The 18,434-nt window shown below is 35.7% G+C and overlaps 1 protein-coding gene across 2 annotated transcripts; it reads right to left on the bottom strand.

Moving 5' to 3' along the window:
- Positions 1 to 175: 175 nt before the first annotated feature.
- LOC131538812 (membrane-spanning 4-domains subfamily A member 4A-like) lies at positions 176 to 15,649 on the bottom strand. Of its 2 annotated transcripts, none has more exons than XM_058772949.1 (8): positions 15,423 to 15,649; positions 6,049 to 6,259; positions 5,633 to 5,743; positions 5,425 to 5,493; positions 4,555 to 4,698; positions 3,749 to 3,865; positions 1,781 to 1,861; positions 176 to 1,586 (listed from the first exon to the last, which is right to left on the bottom strand). In XM_058772949.1, the coding sequence occupies exons 2-8, from the start codon at positions 6,232 to 6,234 to the stop codon at positions 1,512 to 1,514; spliced, it is 783 nt and encodes a 260-aa protein (XP_058628932.1). In that variant the 5' UTR covers positions 6,235 to 6,259; positions 15,423 to 15,649; the 3' UTR covers positions 176 to 1,511. The 2 variants fall into 2 exon arrangements, with proteins under 2 accessions (XP_058628932.1, XP_058628933.1); XM_058772950.1 differs by lacking the exon at positions 15,423 to 15,649 and adding an exon at positions 15,084 to 15,411.
- Between the last annotated feature and the right edge of the window lie 2,785 nt (positions 15,650 to 18,434).

Below are 18,434 nucleotides of genomic sequence, written 5' to 3' on the forward strand. Positions count from 1 at the left end.
ATTATTAGATTAACTTTTGACTTCATGAATTCACATAAATGACAGCTTAATGTTTTTTTTAAATCTTTTTTATAATCTTTTTAATAATATTATATAATATTTTCTTTTTTAATATAATATATATTATAATTTAGTATAATATTTTATATATTTCTCTAATATTATTTATGTCGCATTTTGTTTTTTTTATGTCATTTATTTGATAGTTATGTATACATTATTTTATTTTAAATGGAAGAAAAACCTGTTTTTGACCTCAAAATAAAGCACGTTCCCTCTGTACATGGCTGTGGGGACGAGCAGTTTGTGGTGCTTGGAATTCTTTATAATTAATTAAAAACAAATATTGCCACATTGATGGCTCAAAAAGGTGTAATTGTTCAAATATTGTTCCATTGTTTCATTTTAAAATATATTTAAAAAAAAATTGTAACCAAGTGTTTTTCAAGTGTAATATTTCTGTAAAGGCTAGAGACAGAAAAATTGTCATTTCCATAGAATGATCCCTATATATTTTATGCTATATATATGTGGCTATGTTACAGCTCCCCTTTGAAGCTCTTGTGCTTTTCTCCTTTTTCATCTCTCTGATCTTATTCTGCTCACAGGTGATTGGAGACGAGTTTTGTTCCCACTTTTGTTGCAGTTTGCTCATTTTTGTAAAACAGCTTCTGTTTTTGCTTTTCAGATAAAAGAGTGGTTTCAGTTTAATATGTTGCAGGCTCATTTATTGGTAATAAATAATTGATAATAAATAATATTGATGATAATAAATCATCCAAAAAAAATATTGGGCTTATTTTGGAAGCTGCGGTTGCTTATTTGTCTCACGAGAGGTGGCAACTGTGCTTATGGACAATTTTGTCCATTTTAGATTTTTTTTTATATATATATATATAATTTTGCCTGTGTTAATGCTAACTGCATAATGTTAGCATTGGTCTCTATTTACGATCTGAATGAGACAGACAGTGCATTCTTTACAAATATTTACTTGAGTAAGTAAACATTACTTGATACTGATTGCCCATTAGTGGTGGGTGGTGATTTTAATGCTGTAGAAAATTCTGCTTTGGATAAATCTCAATCTGATACATCTTCTAAATTATTGAATAAATTTATCACTGAGCTCAACTTAATGTCCGTTATAAAAAAGCAACCCAGCATGCTGGGTCAAACATATAACCCAACTTGTTGGGTTAAAACAACCCATCACTGAGTTCGTCACTTTTTGACCCAGCGCTAGGTTGCCAAAACCTAAATTGGGTTGTTTTTAACCCAGCAGTTTTAAGAGTGTAGTGCACTTTTGTAGTGTATTTTTATTTTTTTTCATATGCATCAGTATATAATATGCATAGTATATATGTAGCCATACGTGTTCCATGAATATATTGCAGTATGTTAAAAAAAAACATAAGCACTAGTTTCCCGTATATGGAAATGTATTATTTAATAAACTATATTATATTTTCTAAAACACTCCCATATATTTTTGTTTCATAAGCGAACATTTATTTGAATTCACTGTATTGTGGAGGAGCGTCTGCAGGCTGGTGATGAATGGAAGAGCTGTTGGCCACAGGTATCTACAAGAAAAAAAAACACTATATGATCAGCTTAATGATTACATTTTTATTGATAATATTATGTAACAAGTGTTGCACCCATTACCAAGTGCCTTACATATTTCCAGTACATGGACACTCAATACTAAATTCAAATACTTTTTTTTTTTTTTACTTAAAGTCCAACTAAAACTGGGTTTACAAGTTTCTCTTACCTCTGAGCTGTTAAGACCATGGAAATGAATGGGCCTGAAATCAGAGGGCTGTTGAGGTAGAACTTGAGGGACAAACTGCACCTTTTGGGGGGGGGGAATGTGTCTTTAATGTTTTGTGAGATGTCAGAAATGCATCAGTATTACAGGTTTACATTTGTGACCATACAGTAAAATAAGAATTTGAATTAAAGCAAATGAATCGTTAAACTCGTTTTGTGGTTCTAATATGCTGAGTATGAGGTGTGGAGTGGATTATTTTGAAATGAGCAGTTTTGTTGGATTTTTTATTTTTAGTTCTATCAGGAGGCGAAAATGTGTATCTATCAGAAAACACACAGGTTGAACTCAGGCCTGAGAACCCTGACCAAATATTTCACATGTGGCCTAGGAAATTTATCCACCCTGTTTTACGACATGCTGGAAGAAGATTAACATTTTGGAAAATCTGAATAGATATAAGATCTATTTAAAAAAAAAAAAATAAATAAATAAACATTTTCATGTCCAGTATAAACTGACACAACAGGGTGTACATGTTATGTTTTAGACTATTAAAGCCCGGCTCACACTGTGCGATTTTGGCCACGATTTGGTCGTCTGGGACAAATTGTGAAAATCCTAAAAGTTTCCTATGATCCTAGGCTAAAATCTGTAGTCTTTGATCGCTGGTTTGACATGTTCACCGAAAGCCAATTAATGGCTGTTGCGATCAAATTTCACCTCCGACGAAGTTCTGGCAGTGTCAGAAGATTTGGCAAACAGTCCTGCAGTGTGACTACCCCTGCGACGAATATCAAACTGTCTCCGTTTCTCAAGGCAAGCTATGAGCAGAATTAATGCTAGAGAATTATTCTATCAGCCATAAACTCCGGCGCTCCCGTCCTCCGCTCACGGAATTCATCTGATATGTTTCTTTTTATATAAACACTGGTTGCGCCACTGTTTTCATGAATACATACACTATTCTTCTTAAACACGCCGGTATTGCCGCCGTTCGTATACTTTTCATGCCAGCCAACATTTCGGTCCCGCGTGCAATGCAGTTCACAGTCACTGGACGTGTATGGGTTGATAATGTTAAACTCCGGACAAGTTTTCTTGCGCGCACCCGTTTTTAACTTGTTTTGACTGTCGTACAGTCTGACATTAATGACAACTGAGATCCCACAGTGTGACATGATCATCATGTTCGTACAGTCTGACAAGTACAATCCTAAAGGACTTTTAAAAAAAAATCGCACAGTGTGAGCCCGGCTTAAGTAATAACAACAGGAATGATGAAGGAGTCTGCCGGTAGAGGTCGGCTGCAGATGTTTTACAGGGAAGTCACTTTGGAGGACCCTTGGCCTGCTTGGGATTGACGGTCAGGCAAGGAGACGGCTGGTAGCAAATAACACTAAACAGACAGAGCTGGCATCCCAGTGGATATGGATAAAACGGAACGAGCAGTGGCAGAACCAAGAGATTTGAGAACAGGGGTGGAACTAGGATGCTGATTCTACCGTCGATATGATTAAGATTTAAAAGGAAACATCACCAGTAAGTTTGAGGGACATAAATTATTTAATGGTTTTATACATAAAAAATAGAAGACCATAAGCTGTATTTAAAGAGCATAAATAAATGTATATATTAACACTCAAAATTGCTCATTTAGAAATATATGTAACCCTTGTGCTTGTGCTAAAGTGAAGCTGAGACAAAATAATTGGGAACATGGGAATTTGTGAAGTCTCTGTATCATTATGAGTTTGTGTTAATGGGATACATCTATGCATGTAAAACTATGTCGCATGAAAGCTGATGTACATTCTATGCAATACTTTTTTAGGGCTACTAAATTCACAGTAAACGCTGTTTCTCACAAATTCCATCTCAGGGGGTTGAACACACACACACACACACACACACACACACACACACATACACAAACAGTTTGAGAACTCCTGATTTTGCCTCATTACTCACCTGAGGAGGACAACAGCAGGGGTTGGCTTTACAGGCAAATGCTGACAGAGAGATGGAGATGGTAAACTCAAGCAAGGCGAATACCAACAATACACCACTGATTCCCCTGAAGAGAGTCTGAGAGAAAATTCAACATTAGCACAAATGATTATAATAAAATAAATGATCATTACTACTCACACTGGTACACTGAATGCTCAGCAGTCAAGAATCTACCATCCTTGAGGTTCATATAGTAATATAATTAGGGCCAGATTTTCTAAACAGGACAAATTAGTGTGAGAGCACAATCCCATAAAAGTGCTGGTGAGAGTGAAATATTCTGTGTGTGTGATCTACTGACAATGAGCACATTAAAGAACACGGGCACAACATATAATTTCCATAATGACCAATGCAATCCAATGCAAATAAAAAGGAAAATCCTACAAATGCAAATATAAAAAAGGTCAGCCACAAATATAACTGTGTTCTTTTCACTGATGTTTTGCTGCATGTCTTTAGTAAACCCTGACAGTAGTTCTTAATGCCATGGTTTGCACTGTCACAAGCTGCTAGTAAATCTGGCCCTTATAGGTCAAACTGAACTGAGTTTACAATAAACGTATAATGCCAATGACTTCTTGCCCTGTAAATGATCTATAAACTACTTCTGAAATGCCCAATAAAAAGAGTGAACAGATGAGTGCAGATTAAGACTTGTGTACCGACCACACAGTGATCTTACTGTAATTACTAAATAAAAGTTTCATTTCCATTAAGACACAATTTAATGTTAAATGTGAATATAAATGTTGATGACATACCCTATACTTTGTCTCTAAATAATAACAGTCATAACCGCTGCAGTAAGAGTTCATTGGTCCTGAAGCCAAATCCAGTAAAGTGAAAATAATGGCGATGCCTGCGGTTAAAGTACTGAAAATATTCATTCCAAGTGAAGCCTTCACCTGTAGACAGAAAAAAAAAAAAAATTAAGAAATTAGCAAGAACTTTAAAACGTTGTGTTAACATGTCATGTACATTTAGATGGAAAAATATATACGTGATAAAAATACACGATTTTACATAAATCAATAAATAAAAATATAGCCTCAAACAGCAATCATCAGGGTCCAAGCACGTATGACTTAACGATCCAGTCAGTTTAGGGTCTCTATGAATTATGGTCATCAAACCATTATAGTGCTTTTCAATTCCAGTCCTCGGCTCGCTCACCACCGCTCTGCACATTTCGTATGGATCTCTTATCACTTCAGACGTTTGTTCTAATCGACCGCAAGTGCCCTGCGTAGTGGACATCACAGGATATTCCACCATGATTCCAGTTCAAAACGGAACGTATCTGTTCCATTCCAAGTACATTAAAGTGTGCGAGGCGTGAATTTAAATTGTATTTATTTACAAAGGTATATTATGTCACACTTCACACTTCTCTAGTAAGTTTCGTCTGTGTGTGAAGATGCTGCAGGGCTTGGCGTAGTGAAATCCGTGAATGAATATTCCAAAGTAAGCTTCAACGGATTTCCCATTCTCAGGGACCCTGACAACACACAGAGAGCTCTCTTCTAATGAGCTGGTTATCTGAATCAGAATATGCAGAGCGGTGGGTCACCAGGACTGGAATTGAGAACCGCTGACTAGACCCTTGAAAGTAATAACGGCTGTATACATACCAAACACAAACCGGAAGGTGAATTAATTTTATTTTCTGCAGAAATGCAGAGTGCACCTGCTGTAATGTACTGAGAAGAGAAAAAGGCAAAAATTAAGGCTTGTCATATGGCAACACCATGCGTTGGAATATGTAGCTTGTATCATAAAAGACAGAAGACTTAATTGTAATTTAATTGATTTTTCTTAATTGACTTAATAGTTTCTTACGATGAGAGATCCCCAGTAAGGAAGACCAATAATAACAAAGATGGACTGTGCATAAACTGTAGACACAATGCCAAACAGGAAAGTCAGCACACCGATCATTATCTGGACCGTCTGTGAGGGACAAAAAGAATGCAGAAAGTGTGAGAATGTTACAGTCTGAGTGCGACAAGATTCTTTCATAAAGGGGAACAATTTAAAATATACAATATCAAATTATGGCAGCTGTAGTTATGGACATATGATTGTACAAGAAAAACATCCTAATATATACTATATATATATATATATATATATATATATATATATACTTTCTGCAAGTGTGGAACTAATTTGTATGAATGTCATTGTATTTGCAAATACTTTTCTCACATGCAGAAATAAAAACCAATTATCTGGGTTCATGAGACTTTTCTCACCCCGAGGGCTTTCGGTTGGCCTTTCAGAAACGCCTGAAGTCCATGAAGAGGTGAAACTCCCGCCACCTGTTGTATATAAACAGGCACAGGAGCATTTGTCACCGTCGTAACAGGTGTTGTTTGTATTGCTGGTTGAAACTGGATGACGAACGTTGAAGAGTTCATGGGTATGACAGTGCTGGACATTCTGGTGTCTGAATCTCAAACTGACCTGTACAAAACCATAGTAAATCAAAACATGTAAACGATGTGATTATGAAATAGATTTTAATCATATATAACACACAACTCATGAACACCTATATAGGTATATTTATATACCTAATTTACATTTAAGGTATTTAGCAGATGCTCTTTTCCGAAGACATCTACAAAAGTTACCTGGCTGCCATTATAGATACACTTATTACCAAATAAATGAAATCCATTTATACCATTTTAGTTAAAACAACAACAACACTCAAACATAATGCAAAGATTTTTTTATGAAGGTAGTCAGATGTAGTGTAATATCTTTCTTTAATAATTTGTTAAACATATATAGTTAATATTTCAAATAGCTACATCAAGCAAGTTCCATAATATTCAGAGGAGCTTGTAATTTTTTGAAAATGGTCACACATTTCCCGCAGATTTTGAGCCTAGACATGTGTGACGACATTGTTTCCATTAACCGGTTCCATTTATCAACACTGCCTGTAAGCTGAGTAAAAGAGGCTGGACAAGGAGCAAGACAAAATGAGTGAAGGAGACGCTGAATAATAATGTAAATTCACTTTCTGACAGTAGGTGGCGCTTATGGAACAGCAGAAGTCAAACAGTATTTACATGTTTTGTAGGAATGTAACGATTCACTCAACTCATGATGCAATAAATGAAAAGTTGTCTTTTTATTATTGCTTGGACAAAATGCTGCACATTTCTTTGTGAAACTGAAGTATGTTAACTAAAACTAAACAGAATAACAAACAGTAAAATATTTTTAAGTTGACAACTTTTCTGAATTTGCTCATTCAACTCAACATTTTAAGTTTTCACTGTCTCAACTAGTTTGTTCAGTAAGTTGACTGAACTAGAGTATTTGCACCTTCAACTTAAAAAATGTGTTGAATCAATTCAATAACGATGTCACATTCTCAACATCACTTATCACGAGAACTCTTGAAGACCGTTGTAGACAGAAGACGCTTGCCAGCCATCTTGGTGAGCTTCACAAATTTGGTAAGTAAATACACTTTACACGCATTTGTTTCAAGTAAATTTTCACCTTTAACATTAGAACTACCAAGGCAGTCATTTTGACAGTTAAATTTTTTTGCAATGTAATAACTTTGTAGAAATAAAACCCACATAACTATAATGTGTGCATATTTCATTCTAACATTGTTATTTTATTAAAATTAAAAAATACAAGAGTATTTTTTTTTTTTTTAGTTAACGCTAAGAGTATTTTTAAAAAAAAAAAATTATTTCTACCTTGAATGGCCAAAGCCGTCAAATTGACCGTTCGCATTACAGATGGCATATAATTTCAATTTTAGCGTCTTTTTCCCACGGATTAAAATGCGCGTCTCTGTTGCATTAGAACTTTTGTTGTAATTGTTTTTATATTCTATTGCTAAGCTAAAATTCCCGTTCGTAAAAAAAAGCAGGGTGGACATCTCCAATTCGACAACTGCTGTTATTAATAATTCGTGAGCGGTCTAGTAGCTCTTACACAATTATAGGCTATATTACATTTTATGGCTATATATTTTATGACTTCATAAAACATGATGACAGACATTCAAAGCTTTATTTTAAAACATCAACAGAAGCTTCTAATGTAAATATAACATAGTAATTAGTTCAGGGTAACACTTTATTTTAGGGGTGGCTTGATACCACTTTTTCAGAACTGATCCCGATCCTATATAAAAAAATTCTGATTATGTGCCGATACTGATCCGATACCTGGGCAGTTTTTTTTTTTAATCAGTGTTGAATTTTTTACTTCAATATGTGTTGACGTGATCATGACTTTTTTGTGTTACAAACAATCTACTAAATATAGACAATTTTGAATGAATTAATGAATGCATATATAATTATAATCTATGACAAAAATATTATTACAAACTAGGTTAGTGGATAATTCAGTAGCAAAAGTCACTCTATAAAAGTGCACAATTTTATAAAATCTAAAATTAGTGGGAAAAAACATTTAGTGGGGAACAAATAAAAGTGAATAAGTGTAGGACTAAATCTAAAATGATAATGTATAAATGCAAAATGATATACATTGCTCTTTGTATTGTTGTAGAATACTTTCATGAAAAACAAGTAATATATTTATATATAAATATACTGTAAAATTAAAAGACATTTCTTTTAAATGTATAGCACAGTAATGAGGCAGAAACATATGATAGATAAGACGAACAAGAAAGGCTCCAAATACAGAGCGGCACAAAACGCTTATGCGCATGAAGCAACATGTCTCAGCACACAGCACTCCGTCCGCATAGAAAGATTCAAAGCACAAAGTGATATTAATGCGTAGTGTATTAAATCTGTGCGATAGTTTGTTGGGCCTTTTCTTTTAACAGTTTTAAAGTCCAGTTACTGTGCTCGTTAAGAACATAGAGCTCTCTAGTCCAGTGTTGTGATCTAACAGACACCAACACTATTTTAAAAACAGCACAAAAATAAAGTCAAGATAAAGTCATTTTATGCAAAACCATTTATATTTATTTTAGTAATATTAGGAACATTTAATAATCTTTCAGAGAGTTTCATCATCTTGACTGTAGTAACCGAACATGACATGCGGTTTGAACGCTGAATGGAGGATGACACACAGCCGCAGCGGAGAGAAGAGTTTATGTCAACTTGACTTAAATATTCATCACATTAAACTATGTAACAGCTTCAGAACACTTGAAATATAGTGCACGAAAACTTTATGGTGTTTTATCATATGTTTGTGGCTTTTGTGGAGCTTAACAATAACACAATAGTATACGCATAATATTGGATTTGGATCGGTCTCGTCTGACTGATACCCGATCCAGCAGAAAATGCCAGTATCGGAGCCGATACCAATACTGAATACCGAATTGGCGCACCCCTACTTTATTTTATGGTCTCTTAACTAGTTGCTTATTAGCATGCATATTACTAGAATATTAACTATTTATTAGTACAAATTTACCATTCGCAAAACCCGCCCACCCTTAGTTACTATTGCTATGCCCGAGCAGAGCAAAGAGGAAACTGACAACACACCGACAGAGGAGACAGAGCAGGTTACTTCTGATATGAAACAAGATCTCAGGACTCTCAGCTTTTAAATTGTGTCATTTTTCAAGAAATTAAAACAATAAATTCCGTTTTATGGCTCTTAAATGTGTCGTGACAGATCACTGTATTGACTCAGTTCAAACACGTGAACCGATCGTCTTTTCATATTTACTTAAAGCACGAAATGAACATGAATAAACATCAGAAAATATTTTATGTCAACCGCAGAACACACCATTTTTCAAGTTTAAGTCCAAGTTTTCCGAGCCAACAATATAAATTGAAACCTATGAAAATGTTTTTAAAAAGCACAAGGCGCCATAGTTTCATCACTTCAGAGAGTCGCAGTGATGGTCTTGTTGTTTCGTGACAGTTTCGTGAACCTAGGAGAGGAGGTAATTCAGACTTTGCTATGACAATCTGGCGCTTCTGAATCAGCGACTGTAAGTATGTTTTGTTATTAGTTTAACCCTCTACCGCATGGTGTTGCCATATGGCAACATACTCTTTGTGTTCATTTCCTTGCCACTGTCTCTTTAAGACAGCATTCTCGTTTTTTTTGTTGGAAAGAGAAGACCTTAGTTTAGCCAATGATGTGTTTTGGTTAAGTCACATGACATGCGTTTTTTTTTCTGTGGCGTGATTTCTGACAGACTGCCGTCTCTTGTCAGTAGTTGCTGAAAGCAAACAAGTACGTCAGTAACAAACAAGGACCAGCCCGTGTCACATCTGCAAAAAAATCGGAAACATCACCTCCGGTAAATTATGACGACATATTCACCACTCAAAAACGTTTTTATGAAATTAGTTTTTGGCGGCAACACTGTGCAATAGTGGAATGACAGTATTGCGAAAGTTTAGCTAGCTAGCAAGGTCAGTAGCGATCTTTTAAGCTGTAACAATAACAACATTAATGCTAGTGATATAATGTAGATTAGTTGTATGTTAATGGCATTTGTATTATGGATAAAATCAAATTTAAATGGCAATATTACTTTTGATTAGATATGAATAAAGGTAGCAGTGCATCAGTGAGCACAGCCATATTCTATGGCAAGGTAAAGAAGAAAAGGACAGAACTGGCTCTTCCTGCAGATGAAAGTGAGGATGAGATAGGATTTAGTGACCATGAGAATGATGTGGATCGGACAGTTGATGAAAGCAGTGATGGAGACATTTCAGGTAAGTTAGCTCAGAGGCAGACAAGACAGGTATAACTTAGTGTAGTAAACAGTATTAGCTACATTATTCTGATGCATCTTATATTTATTGATTATAATATTTATTGAACTACTGTATTTTGTCTGTTAACTGTCACAAATCCAGTCTGTGCACTTCCGTTCATTCACCACCAGAGGTCACTCGCTCACCACATTGACTCACACCATACATAACACTGGACTCCATTTCCCATCATTCATTGCACTGATTGCACACACAGCTGATTGCACTAATCACACCCACACCTGATCCCACGCACACACTGATCACACTCCCTACTTAAGCCATGGACGTTCTCTCCCTCGTCGCCGAGTATTGTATGTGTTTACCGCTCCCCTAGCCGTAGCAACTCTACAGAGCCCCTGTTAGTTTGGATTGTGTTTTCCCCGTGTTTGTTCTACCCGTGTTCCCTGGATTAACCCTTACCTTGCCGTCTGGACACTGTTTGCCCCCTATTGGATTCTAGCCCGTGTTCCCTGGATTATCTCTCTGCCTTGCCCACTGGATACTGTTCGCGGATTGTCGACTTTCGCTTGCCCTAGGATTACTCTTTGTCTTGTCCCTGTCATACCTGTTTGCCATTGCTCGACCCTGCCTGTATTTATGACCATGCCTGTTAATAAAAGCTTGCATTTGGATCCGCACGTCTCACGCCTCGTCAGCCACGTTACATTAACAAAAACACTGTATTGTTTTGAATATTTATTTAATCCTTTCAGCAGATGAAGAGCTGCAGTTTGAGGCTGAAGAGGGAATTGTGCCAGCAACCGAAGAGAGGTACAGAAAGGCTGTCCATTGTTATAGAAAACATTGTGAGTGTGAGTGTGTGTGTGTGTGTGTGTGAGTGTGAGAGTGACTGTGTGAAGAAAAAGAGACCACACATGACGGTACAGCACTAACAGCAGTGAAATGGTTCGACAACCGCCCAGTTAACCTCCTAAGCACATTTGCAGCAGCCACTCCAACCTCCACTGTGAAGCGGTGGGACAAGAAGAAGGACGTCATTACAGTGACACGTCCAAACATCATTCAACTCTACAACGAAAGCATGGGAGGGGTGGATCTCTTGGATTCTCTCATTGCTCTGTACCGCACCAAAATCCGCTCAAAGAAGTGGTACCACCGCATTGTGTTCCATATGATGGACATGACCGTGGTGGAAAGCTGGCTCATGTTCATAGTCTTCCTCTTATAAGATAGCGTAATGTTGCATTTTCTGCAATGTTTTTGGTTGTATGTCAATGTTATATGATACATGATATACAGTATTTGTTTTTAACTGTATAAATTACCAATTTAAATAATATTCATGAAAAAATGTAATGAAATTGTAAGAATATAAAGCATTATTCAACAAAAAATAATGGAGTAAATGAAAGCACAAGTTGTTGGAAAGTATGTATAAGGTGTCATTTATAAGTACTGTGTAAAAGCTTATAATACTGTAGCACCAGTTGAATCAACACAAACATTTCTGAGGAAAAATATTAACTATACGTAAACTTACACTTATTCTAAGTTAGATCCACTATTGTATGTTGTTGCCGTATGGCAACAAATCATAAAGTACTTTAAAATAATACTTTTTCCAAAAATTTTTTTACAGCACTTCAAGTTAAGCCATTACAAGAAAAGAAAAAGAAAGGTATATCATAATGTGTGCGGTAGAGGGTTAAGTATTTGCTATTGACTGTTCAAATGCGGAGTTTTGCGCGTCGTGTGAGTGTGTGTGTGCGAGAGAGAGAGAGAGACAGGGTCACATCACAGTGGAGTCAGCTGTCTTAACCGCGGCTTGTGTGTAAATATATACGAGCATCATGTCTGTCACGCGACTCTGTTCCCCTCTCGGGCTTGAACTGATGGTAAAACTAAGGACATTATTAACTGTCTTTATATATACATTGAAAGCTAAAGCTCGTGATTATGGTAAGGGGGCGTTACATTTCTGACACGTGCTTGTGGTGTTTGGCCAATCACAATGCACTGGGTCAGTTGGCCAATCAGAGAAGACTGTGCTTGTCGGAAGGAGGGGCTTTGTAGAAAACTACACGTTTGAGAGGCGGGGCATAAAGAAACTACAATAATGTACAGTATTTGAAAAATAATGTGTTTTTTGAACATTAAAGCATGTCAACATATTCTGTTACAGCAAATACACAAAATAATGATCTTTAAAATCGCATCATATGACCCCTTTAAAGGAATTCCTTAGCTTATTGCCGTTACTGTGGCGGCCAACAACTGCACAGCTTAACCCTCTGTACATTTTTATATTTAGTTATATTGAAAAAGTTTAAATTCAGTCAATATTTTTTTACCCTGTTTTAACATGGATTTCTATGGAGACAGGCCATAGCTGTCGGGCAAGATGGCGGATAGCAGCGGCAGCACATAATATCTGCATTCTGATTGGTCAGATCGCCTGTCAGTCAAGCTCTTTGCGAATGGTCAATTAAGCACATATTAATGCTTTATTCTACATCCCTAATCCTACCCAATACCTAAACTTAACAACTACCCTACTAACTATTAATAAGCAGCAAATTAGGAATTTACTGACGGCAAAGTCATAGTGTGAAAAAGTGTTCCCTATTCTAAAGTGTTACCGCTACGGCCATTCTACACTGTAAAACATAAAAATAAAATTTTAAAACAACCAGCTTTAGCAGATTTTTTAGTTTTCTCAACTTGTCATTTTAAGTTTATACAACAAACATTTTAGAATCTCCCACAAAAATAAGTTGAGCACACTCAAAAATCTGCTGAAGCTGGTAAAACTTTTTTTAAGTTCGCTCAACTTTTTTTTTTAATACAGTGTAGTAGTTATAGAATTCCGGTAGTTCTAGTGTTAAACATTATGCAATTGGAATGTAATTTTATTTGACTGATGTTTTATTTATTTGAGATTGACATTTTCTATAATTTCTATACAATTTTTTTTTTTTTTTTTGGATTTACAAACATTCAGAATTGTGTTAAACATTTCTACTATGAGCTGTATTAGCTGTTTTTACAGTTAAAAAGTTGTTTATGCATGTACAGTTTCCATGCATCAGTGGCATGACTTTTTTTAACACTGAGGAACTGAAGTGTAATTTTAAATGGGAAAGAGATTTCATGTTTAAGAGTTATTTCACAGGTTTTGTTAACACATGGTAATCCACTTTCAATGTGTTAATTGTTTTAAACACTAGGTAACTGTATGATTTCAAAATGTTTGACGAGTTTGACCATAACAAGTAGAGAAAATATGCCACATTAAGTTCAATTAACTTAAATTTTAGTACAGCTAACATGTAAATTAACCTTACTTGAAAGGTTACTTGAAATGTAAGTTAACTAATTTCAACTCAACTTGTTATTAACACTGCAAAGCCTGAAATAATTAAATAACTTTTTTTTTTAAATGGAAGAGGTTTTTTTTTTTTTTTTATCTTTAGACAAAATATGAAAGAGAAAAGCTTGCATATATATGTGCATATGTTTTGTCATTTACTTGATTTAAATTCATGTATTAAAATGATACAGTAGTAGGCTTTATAGGGTTAAGAAGACAACACTTAAGTTCTTGAAAGGCCATCCAATAACGTGATGATACCATATAAAAGCTTCAGCAATTCAAGTTACATGAAACTTTAAGTTGCATGCCTGCACCACTCATATCTGTATATAAAATCATAAAAACAAAGCACAAGACACAAGCTATTATCAGTGTTCTCTTTTTATAAATTACACAACCATTATGTGTTTCTTGAGGTCAGAAAAGTAATAAAAATGCTAGAAGGTTGTTGTCTGTGGTATATTTTCACTGCAAAACAACACAAGAAATGCTGCAAATATAATCCTGTGGTACTGCCTATATCGACCTTATTTTTTAAAGCGGAAGTAAGCGGTTTTCTGTGAATGTTAGAGATTAGTCGCTGTAGTGAGATAACGGGAAGAATAACAAAGTGCGTTAACTGTAAAACTGTTTGTGCTACAAAACAGTGTGTTCATAATTAAGACAATACATTTAAATAATATCTAAACACCATCAAGGAGCAAAACGAGCTGTACAGCTAAAAATAGCAGAAAGGGGATATAGTCACATTAAATTTACAAATAACCGCGTCCAATCTAACTGGAAAAATAATGTGGATATGGCATTTGCGCTGCGACCCGAGTACGTGTCTGGTGTCCTGACATTTTATCCTACCCGTCAGATTTTCCTATACCAGGGCTTACTGCGCATGCGCAAATCAATATTGCGTCTTTTTTCTCATGCTGAACAACAATATTTAATGCATCTGCATTACTGTACGGGTAGGTTTAGGCTTGGGGTAGGTGTAGACATTAATAAAACACAATCTAATAGGTAGAAAAAAATATGTTGGTTTCCGGTAGCTGTATCCCTTCTAGCCACAACCGCAAATATAACACATAATTACTGTATTTGCATTACTGTAAGGGTAGGTTTAGGTTTGTGGTAGGTGTAGACATTAATAAATCATAATTTGACAGGTAGCATTTTTCGTGTAATTGCTACTACCCACTGTTTTAATGGCGTTGAGCTTTCCCGATTCCGTCCCCACTCTCTCCCACTTCATTTACTGTACTATGTAATGTAAATATGAAACAAATTAGGCCTAATTGTTTGTGAACATAAACTTTATCTACTCTCACTACTAAGCAGGGGAGAACTGAAAACATGACTTCAATGTGATTCATAATGGGTTCGAATTCGCAGAAATGTATAATACATATATATAATGATAAACGTTAGGTATTCATGAATTGACTCCTCGAGTAAACACCTCTTACCAAACACACGCATACATCTAATATTGTGACAGTTATATGACTGCATCATATAATGAGAAGAACATACTTACTGAGACAGAACTTGTAAGCTTTTGTTTACAGCGATCTTATCAGATGATGAACTGGCTCTTCTGGTTTCGATTTACCTGTGAACCACCTGTAAACGCTCAGATAACAAGCGCCATCCCGGCTGTGATTGGTCCATCCTGACACTAAAGCGGCTGTGATTGGTCCATCCTGACACTGAAGCGGCTGTGATTGGCTCATGTCGGGTTGAGCGCACCGTGCGCCTCGTGCATATGAAGTCACCTTATATATAAATTACACTTGTAATAAATACCGAGTGTTTCACGGAAATAAGCGACTGGATCACGGTCAAACACGGCGGATATAAGATGTGCAGGAGGAAATAATGTTTACTAATGCTGTACGTGACCAAAACTGTTATTTTACACAATCATCACTGGATTGTAAGATATTGTCTGTCTTTTTTTTTTATAGCTGTTCTATTCTTTATAATTTACACACTCGTTTTGATATAGAATGACAAATATTTTCATAATTGTGACACTGGCATCTCAGTAATTGCTCATATGATGTTGCCTTAAACATTTATTTAAAAAAATAATACATACATCATATTTGCTCAAAATGGCAGTCACGTTGATTTTTGGTGTTTTAAGAATAAGATTTCTTCTCCTCCAGAGTCCAAACTGATGACTGTTTGACTGATGATGACAATAAAACTAAAAAGAGTAGAATGAGGGGTGGCAACTAGGCTTGTCACATAAAACCGGTTATATCGATTATGAGGGACAATACAAGTATGAAATTTTACAGAAATAAATAACAAATACAAATAAGGCTAATTTTATTTATTTATTTTAGGCCTATATTATATTTTTAAAACATATACTATGGAGCTTTTATCACACTCAATGTAATGTACATAGTGAGCAGAATCCACTTGGTTCCTCTCAATTTTCTTCTGCTATCTAATGACTGTATGAATTTTCTTTTTTTTCTTGACAAAAAAAGCAGTACACAAATAAAATGACTTGTTTACTAAATTTGTACACAAGGTTTACAAGGTGTCTATGGCGTACAAATACATTTTTTGTTTAAGTGTAAAGATTTATTTTTTAGTTCATATTTTTTCCAAAGTAAGGTAAGGAATCAATAACATGCTGATAACTAAAAAAAAATTAAACAATGCCTATTTGGAAAATTCCAGAAAATATTTAGCCCTAAAAGAAATACATGAAGTCTGTAAGATAAAACACAATGCCACAATGCAGTAGATATATACAATTGTAACTGAACATTATGAACCTAGTTACATAAGTCACACAAATAGTCAAACATGTAAAGCAGTAGCTGTTAACTCACTCTCTATACAATAAATCAGAAGAGCTGAATTCGGCCGTTTCCATGCTGTGCAGAAAACCGTTTTATGAAAGCGTCCATGTCTAGAGCTTTTGAACGCTCAGACTCAATACTAAGTACTGCCAAATTACTTAGTCTACTGTCTGACATAGTGGAACGCAAGTGAGTTTTTACAAGTTTCAATGTAGAGAAACTGCGCTCGCATGAGGCACTACTCACCGGTAGCACAACAGCTATTTTTGTCAGACGGAAAAGCTCAAAGAAGACTTTTTAAAAGGTTTAAGGAACCTAGTGATTTCCATCAAAGTAACAGGAACCTTCTGTCCATCTGACTTTTTCCTGCTTATAATTCGTCTGGTCTGATGTAGCTCATGTTTTAGATCCTCCATATCTGCATCATATGCTTTGGCTAAGAGGGCTATGCTTTCTTCATCCAGGAAGTTGCTAACTGAGGGGTAAAGTGCTTGGATCCCTTTCATGATCCCACAGTTTAACTTTGTGAAACGCCGCTCTATTTCTCCAATCATACAGTCAATGATTGGGTAGTAAACATGCAATTTAAAGGTTTCCTTACTGTCTATCTCCACATCCTGTCCAACCGTAGATGTTATGACACGACCCTGCAGTGTTCTAGATAGCTGTTTTTTCGCTTATGGAGTGGCATGTCTGAAGAAATACTTTAATGGTTATAATGGGAATTGTATTGGTTTTAATGGAAACTATAATGGTGTCTACTGGTATGTGATGGATTCTATTGGTGGGATGTTAAATCCTATTGGAAAAATGCCCAAAACACACTACAAAAAGGAATTTTGTAATGGTTTTACTGGAAAAAGCTAATGATTTATAATGGTATTTTAATGGAAACCATTAGAATTTCTGTGATGGTTTCTATTGGGCTTCTATTGTTTTTTTTTTTAGCACGGCCCCTCGCTTCTACAGCCCTATCATGATGCCTTTCCTCTGAAATGTCCTCAAGCACTCTCTTGACAGCTGACAATCGATCCATTAAGTTTCGACAAGTTATGTATCTGCACGCCCACCTGGTATCAAACATTTAACCCAACTGTTGGTTGAAAACAACCCAATTGCTGGGTTTGTCCATATTTAACCCAGCATTTTTTAGAGTGCACAGTCCACAAGAACTAGGTTTAAACAATGCGCACTACAATGTACATAGAATGCATGTTTGGCTACCTCTGTAATTCTTGTTTGTACTCCAGTGTTCTGACCACTCATTACAGAGGCACCATCGTACCCTTGTCCAACAAGGTTTTTCCTGTAATCCAATCCACATTTCTCTAAGATCCCAACTATTACATTTGTTAACCCTGCAGCATCTAATTTCCCCGCTTCTTGGAATTCCAAAAAACTTTCATGCACCATTCCACTATAATAGTACCTCAGCACAAAGGCAATCTGTTCTTTTTTTCCCCAGATCCTTTGTCTCTGCTATATCAGCAAATTCCTCACTATTCTTTACCTCCTCAATAATTTCATCACGCACCATTCCGGCTAAACATTCCAGGATTTCATTTTGAATTGTATTGTTTGTGTATTTTGCATTTTTTGCACATTGTGTCAATTGTTTGTTCACGTTTGCATCATGTTTACTAATTAGATGTAAAATCTCTAAAAAATTCCCTCTGTTTGATGATGCTGCTGATTCATCGTGGGCTCGCTGGGCAATGTTCTGT

Source organism: Onychostoma macrolepis, chromosome 04, assembly GCF_012432095.1.
Source record: "Onychostoma macrolepis isolate SWU-2019 chromosome 04, ASM1243209v1, whole genome shotgun sequence".
Lineage (NCBI taxonomy): Eukaryota > Metazoa > Chordata > Actinopteri > Cypriniformes > Cyprinidae > Onychostoma > Onychostoma macrolepis.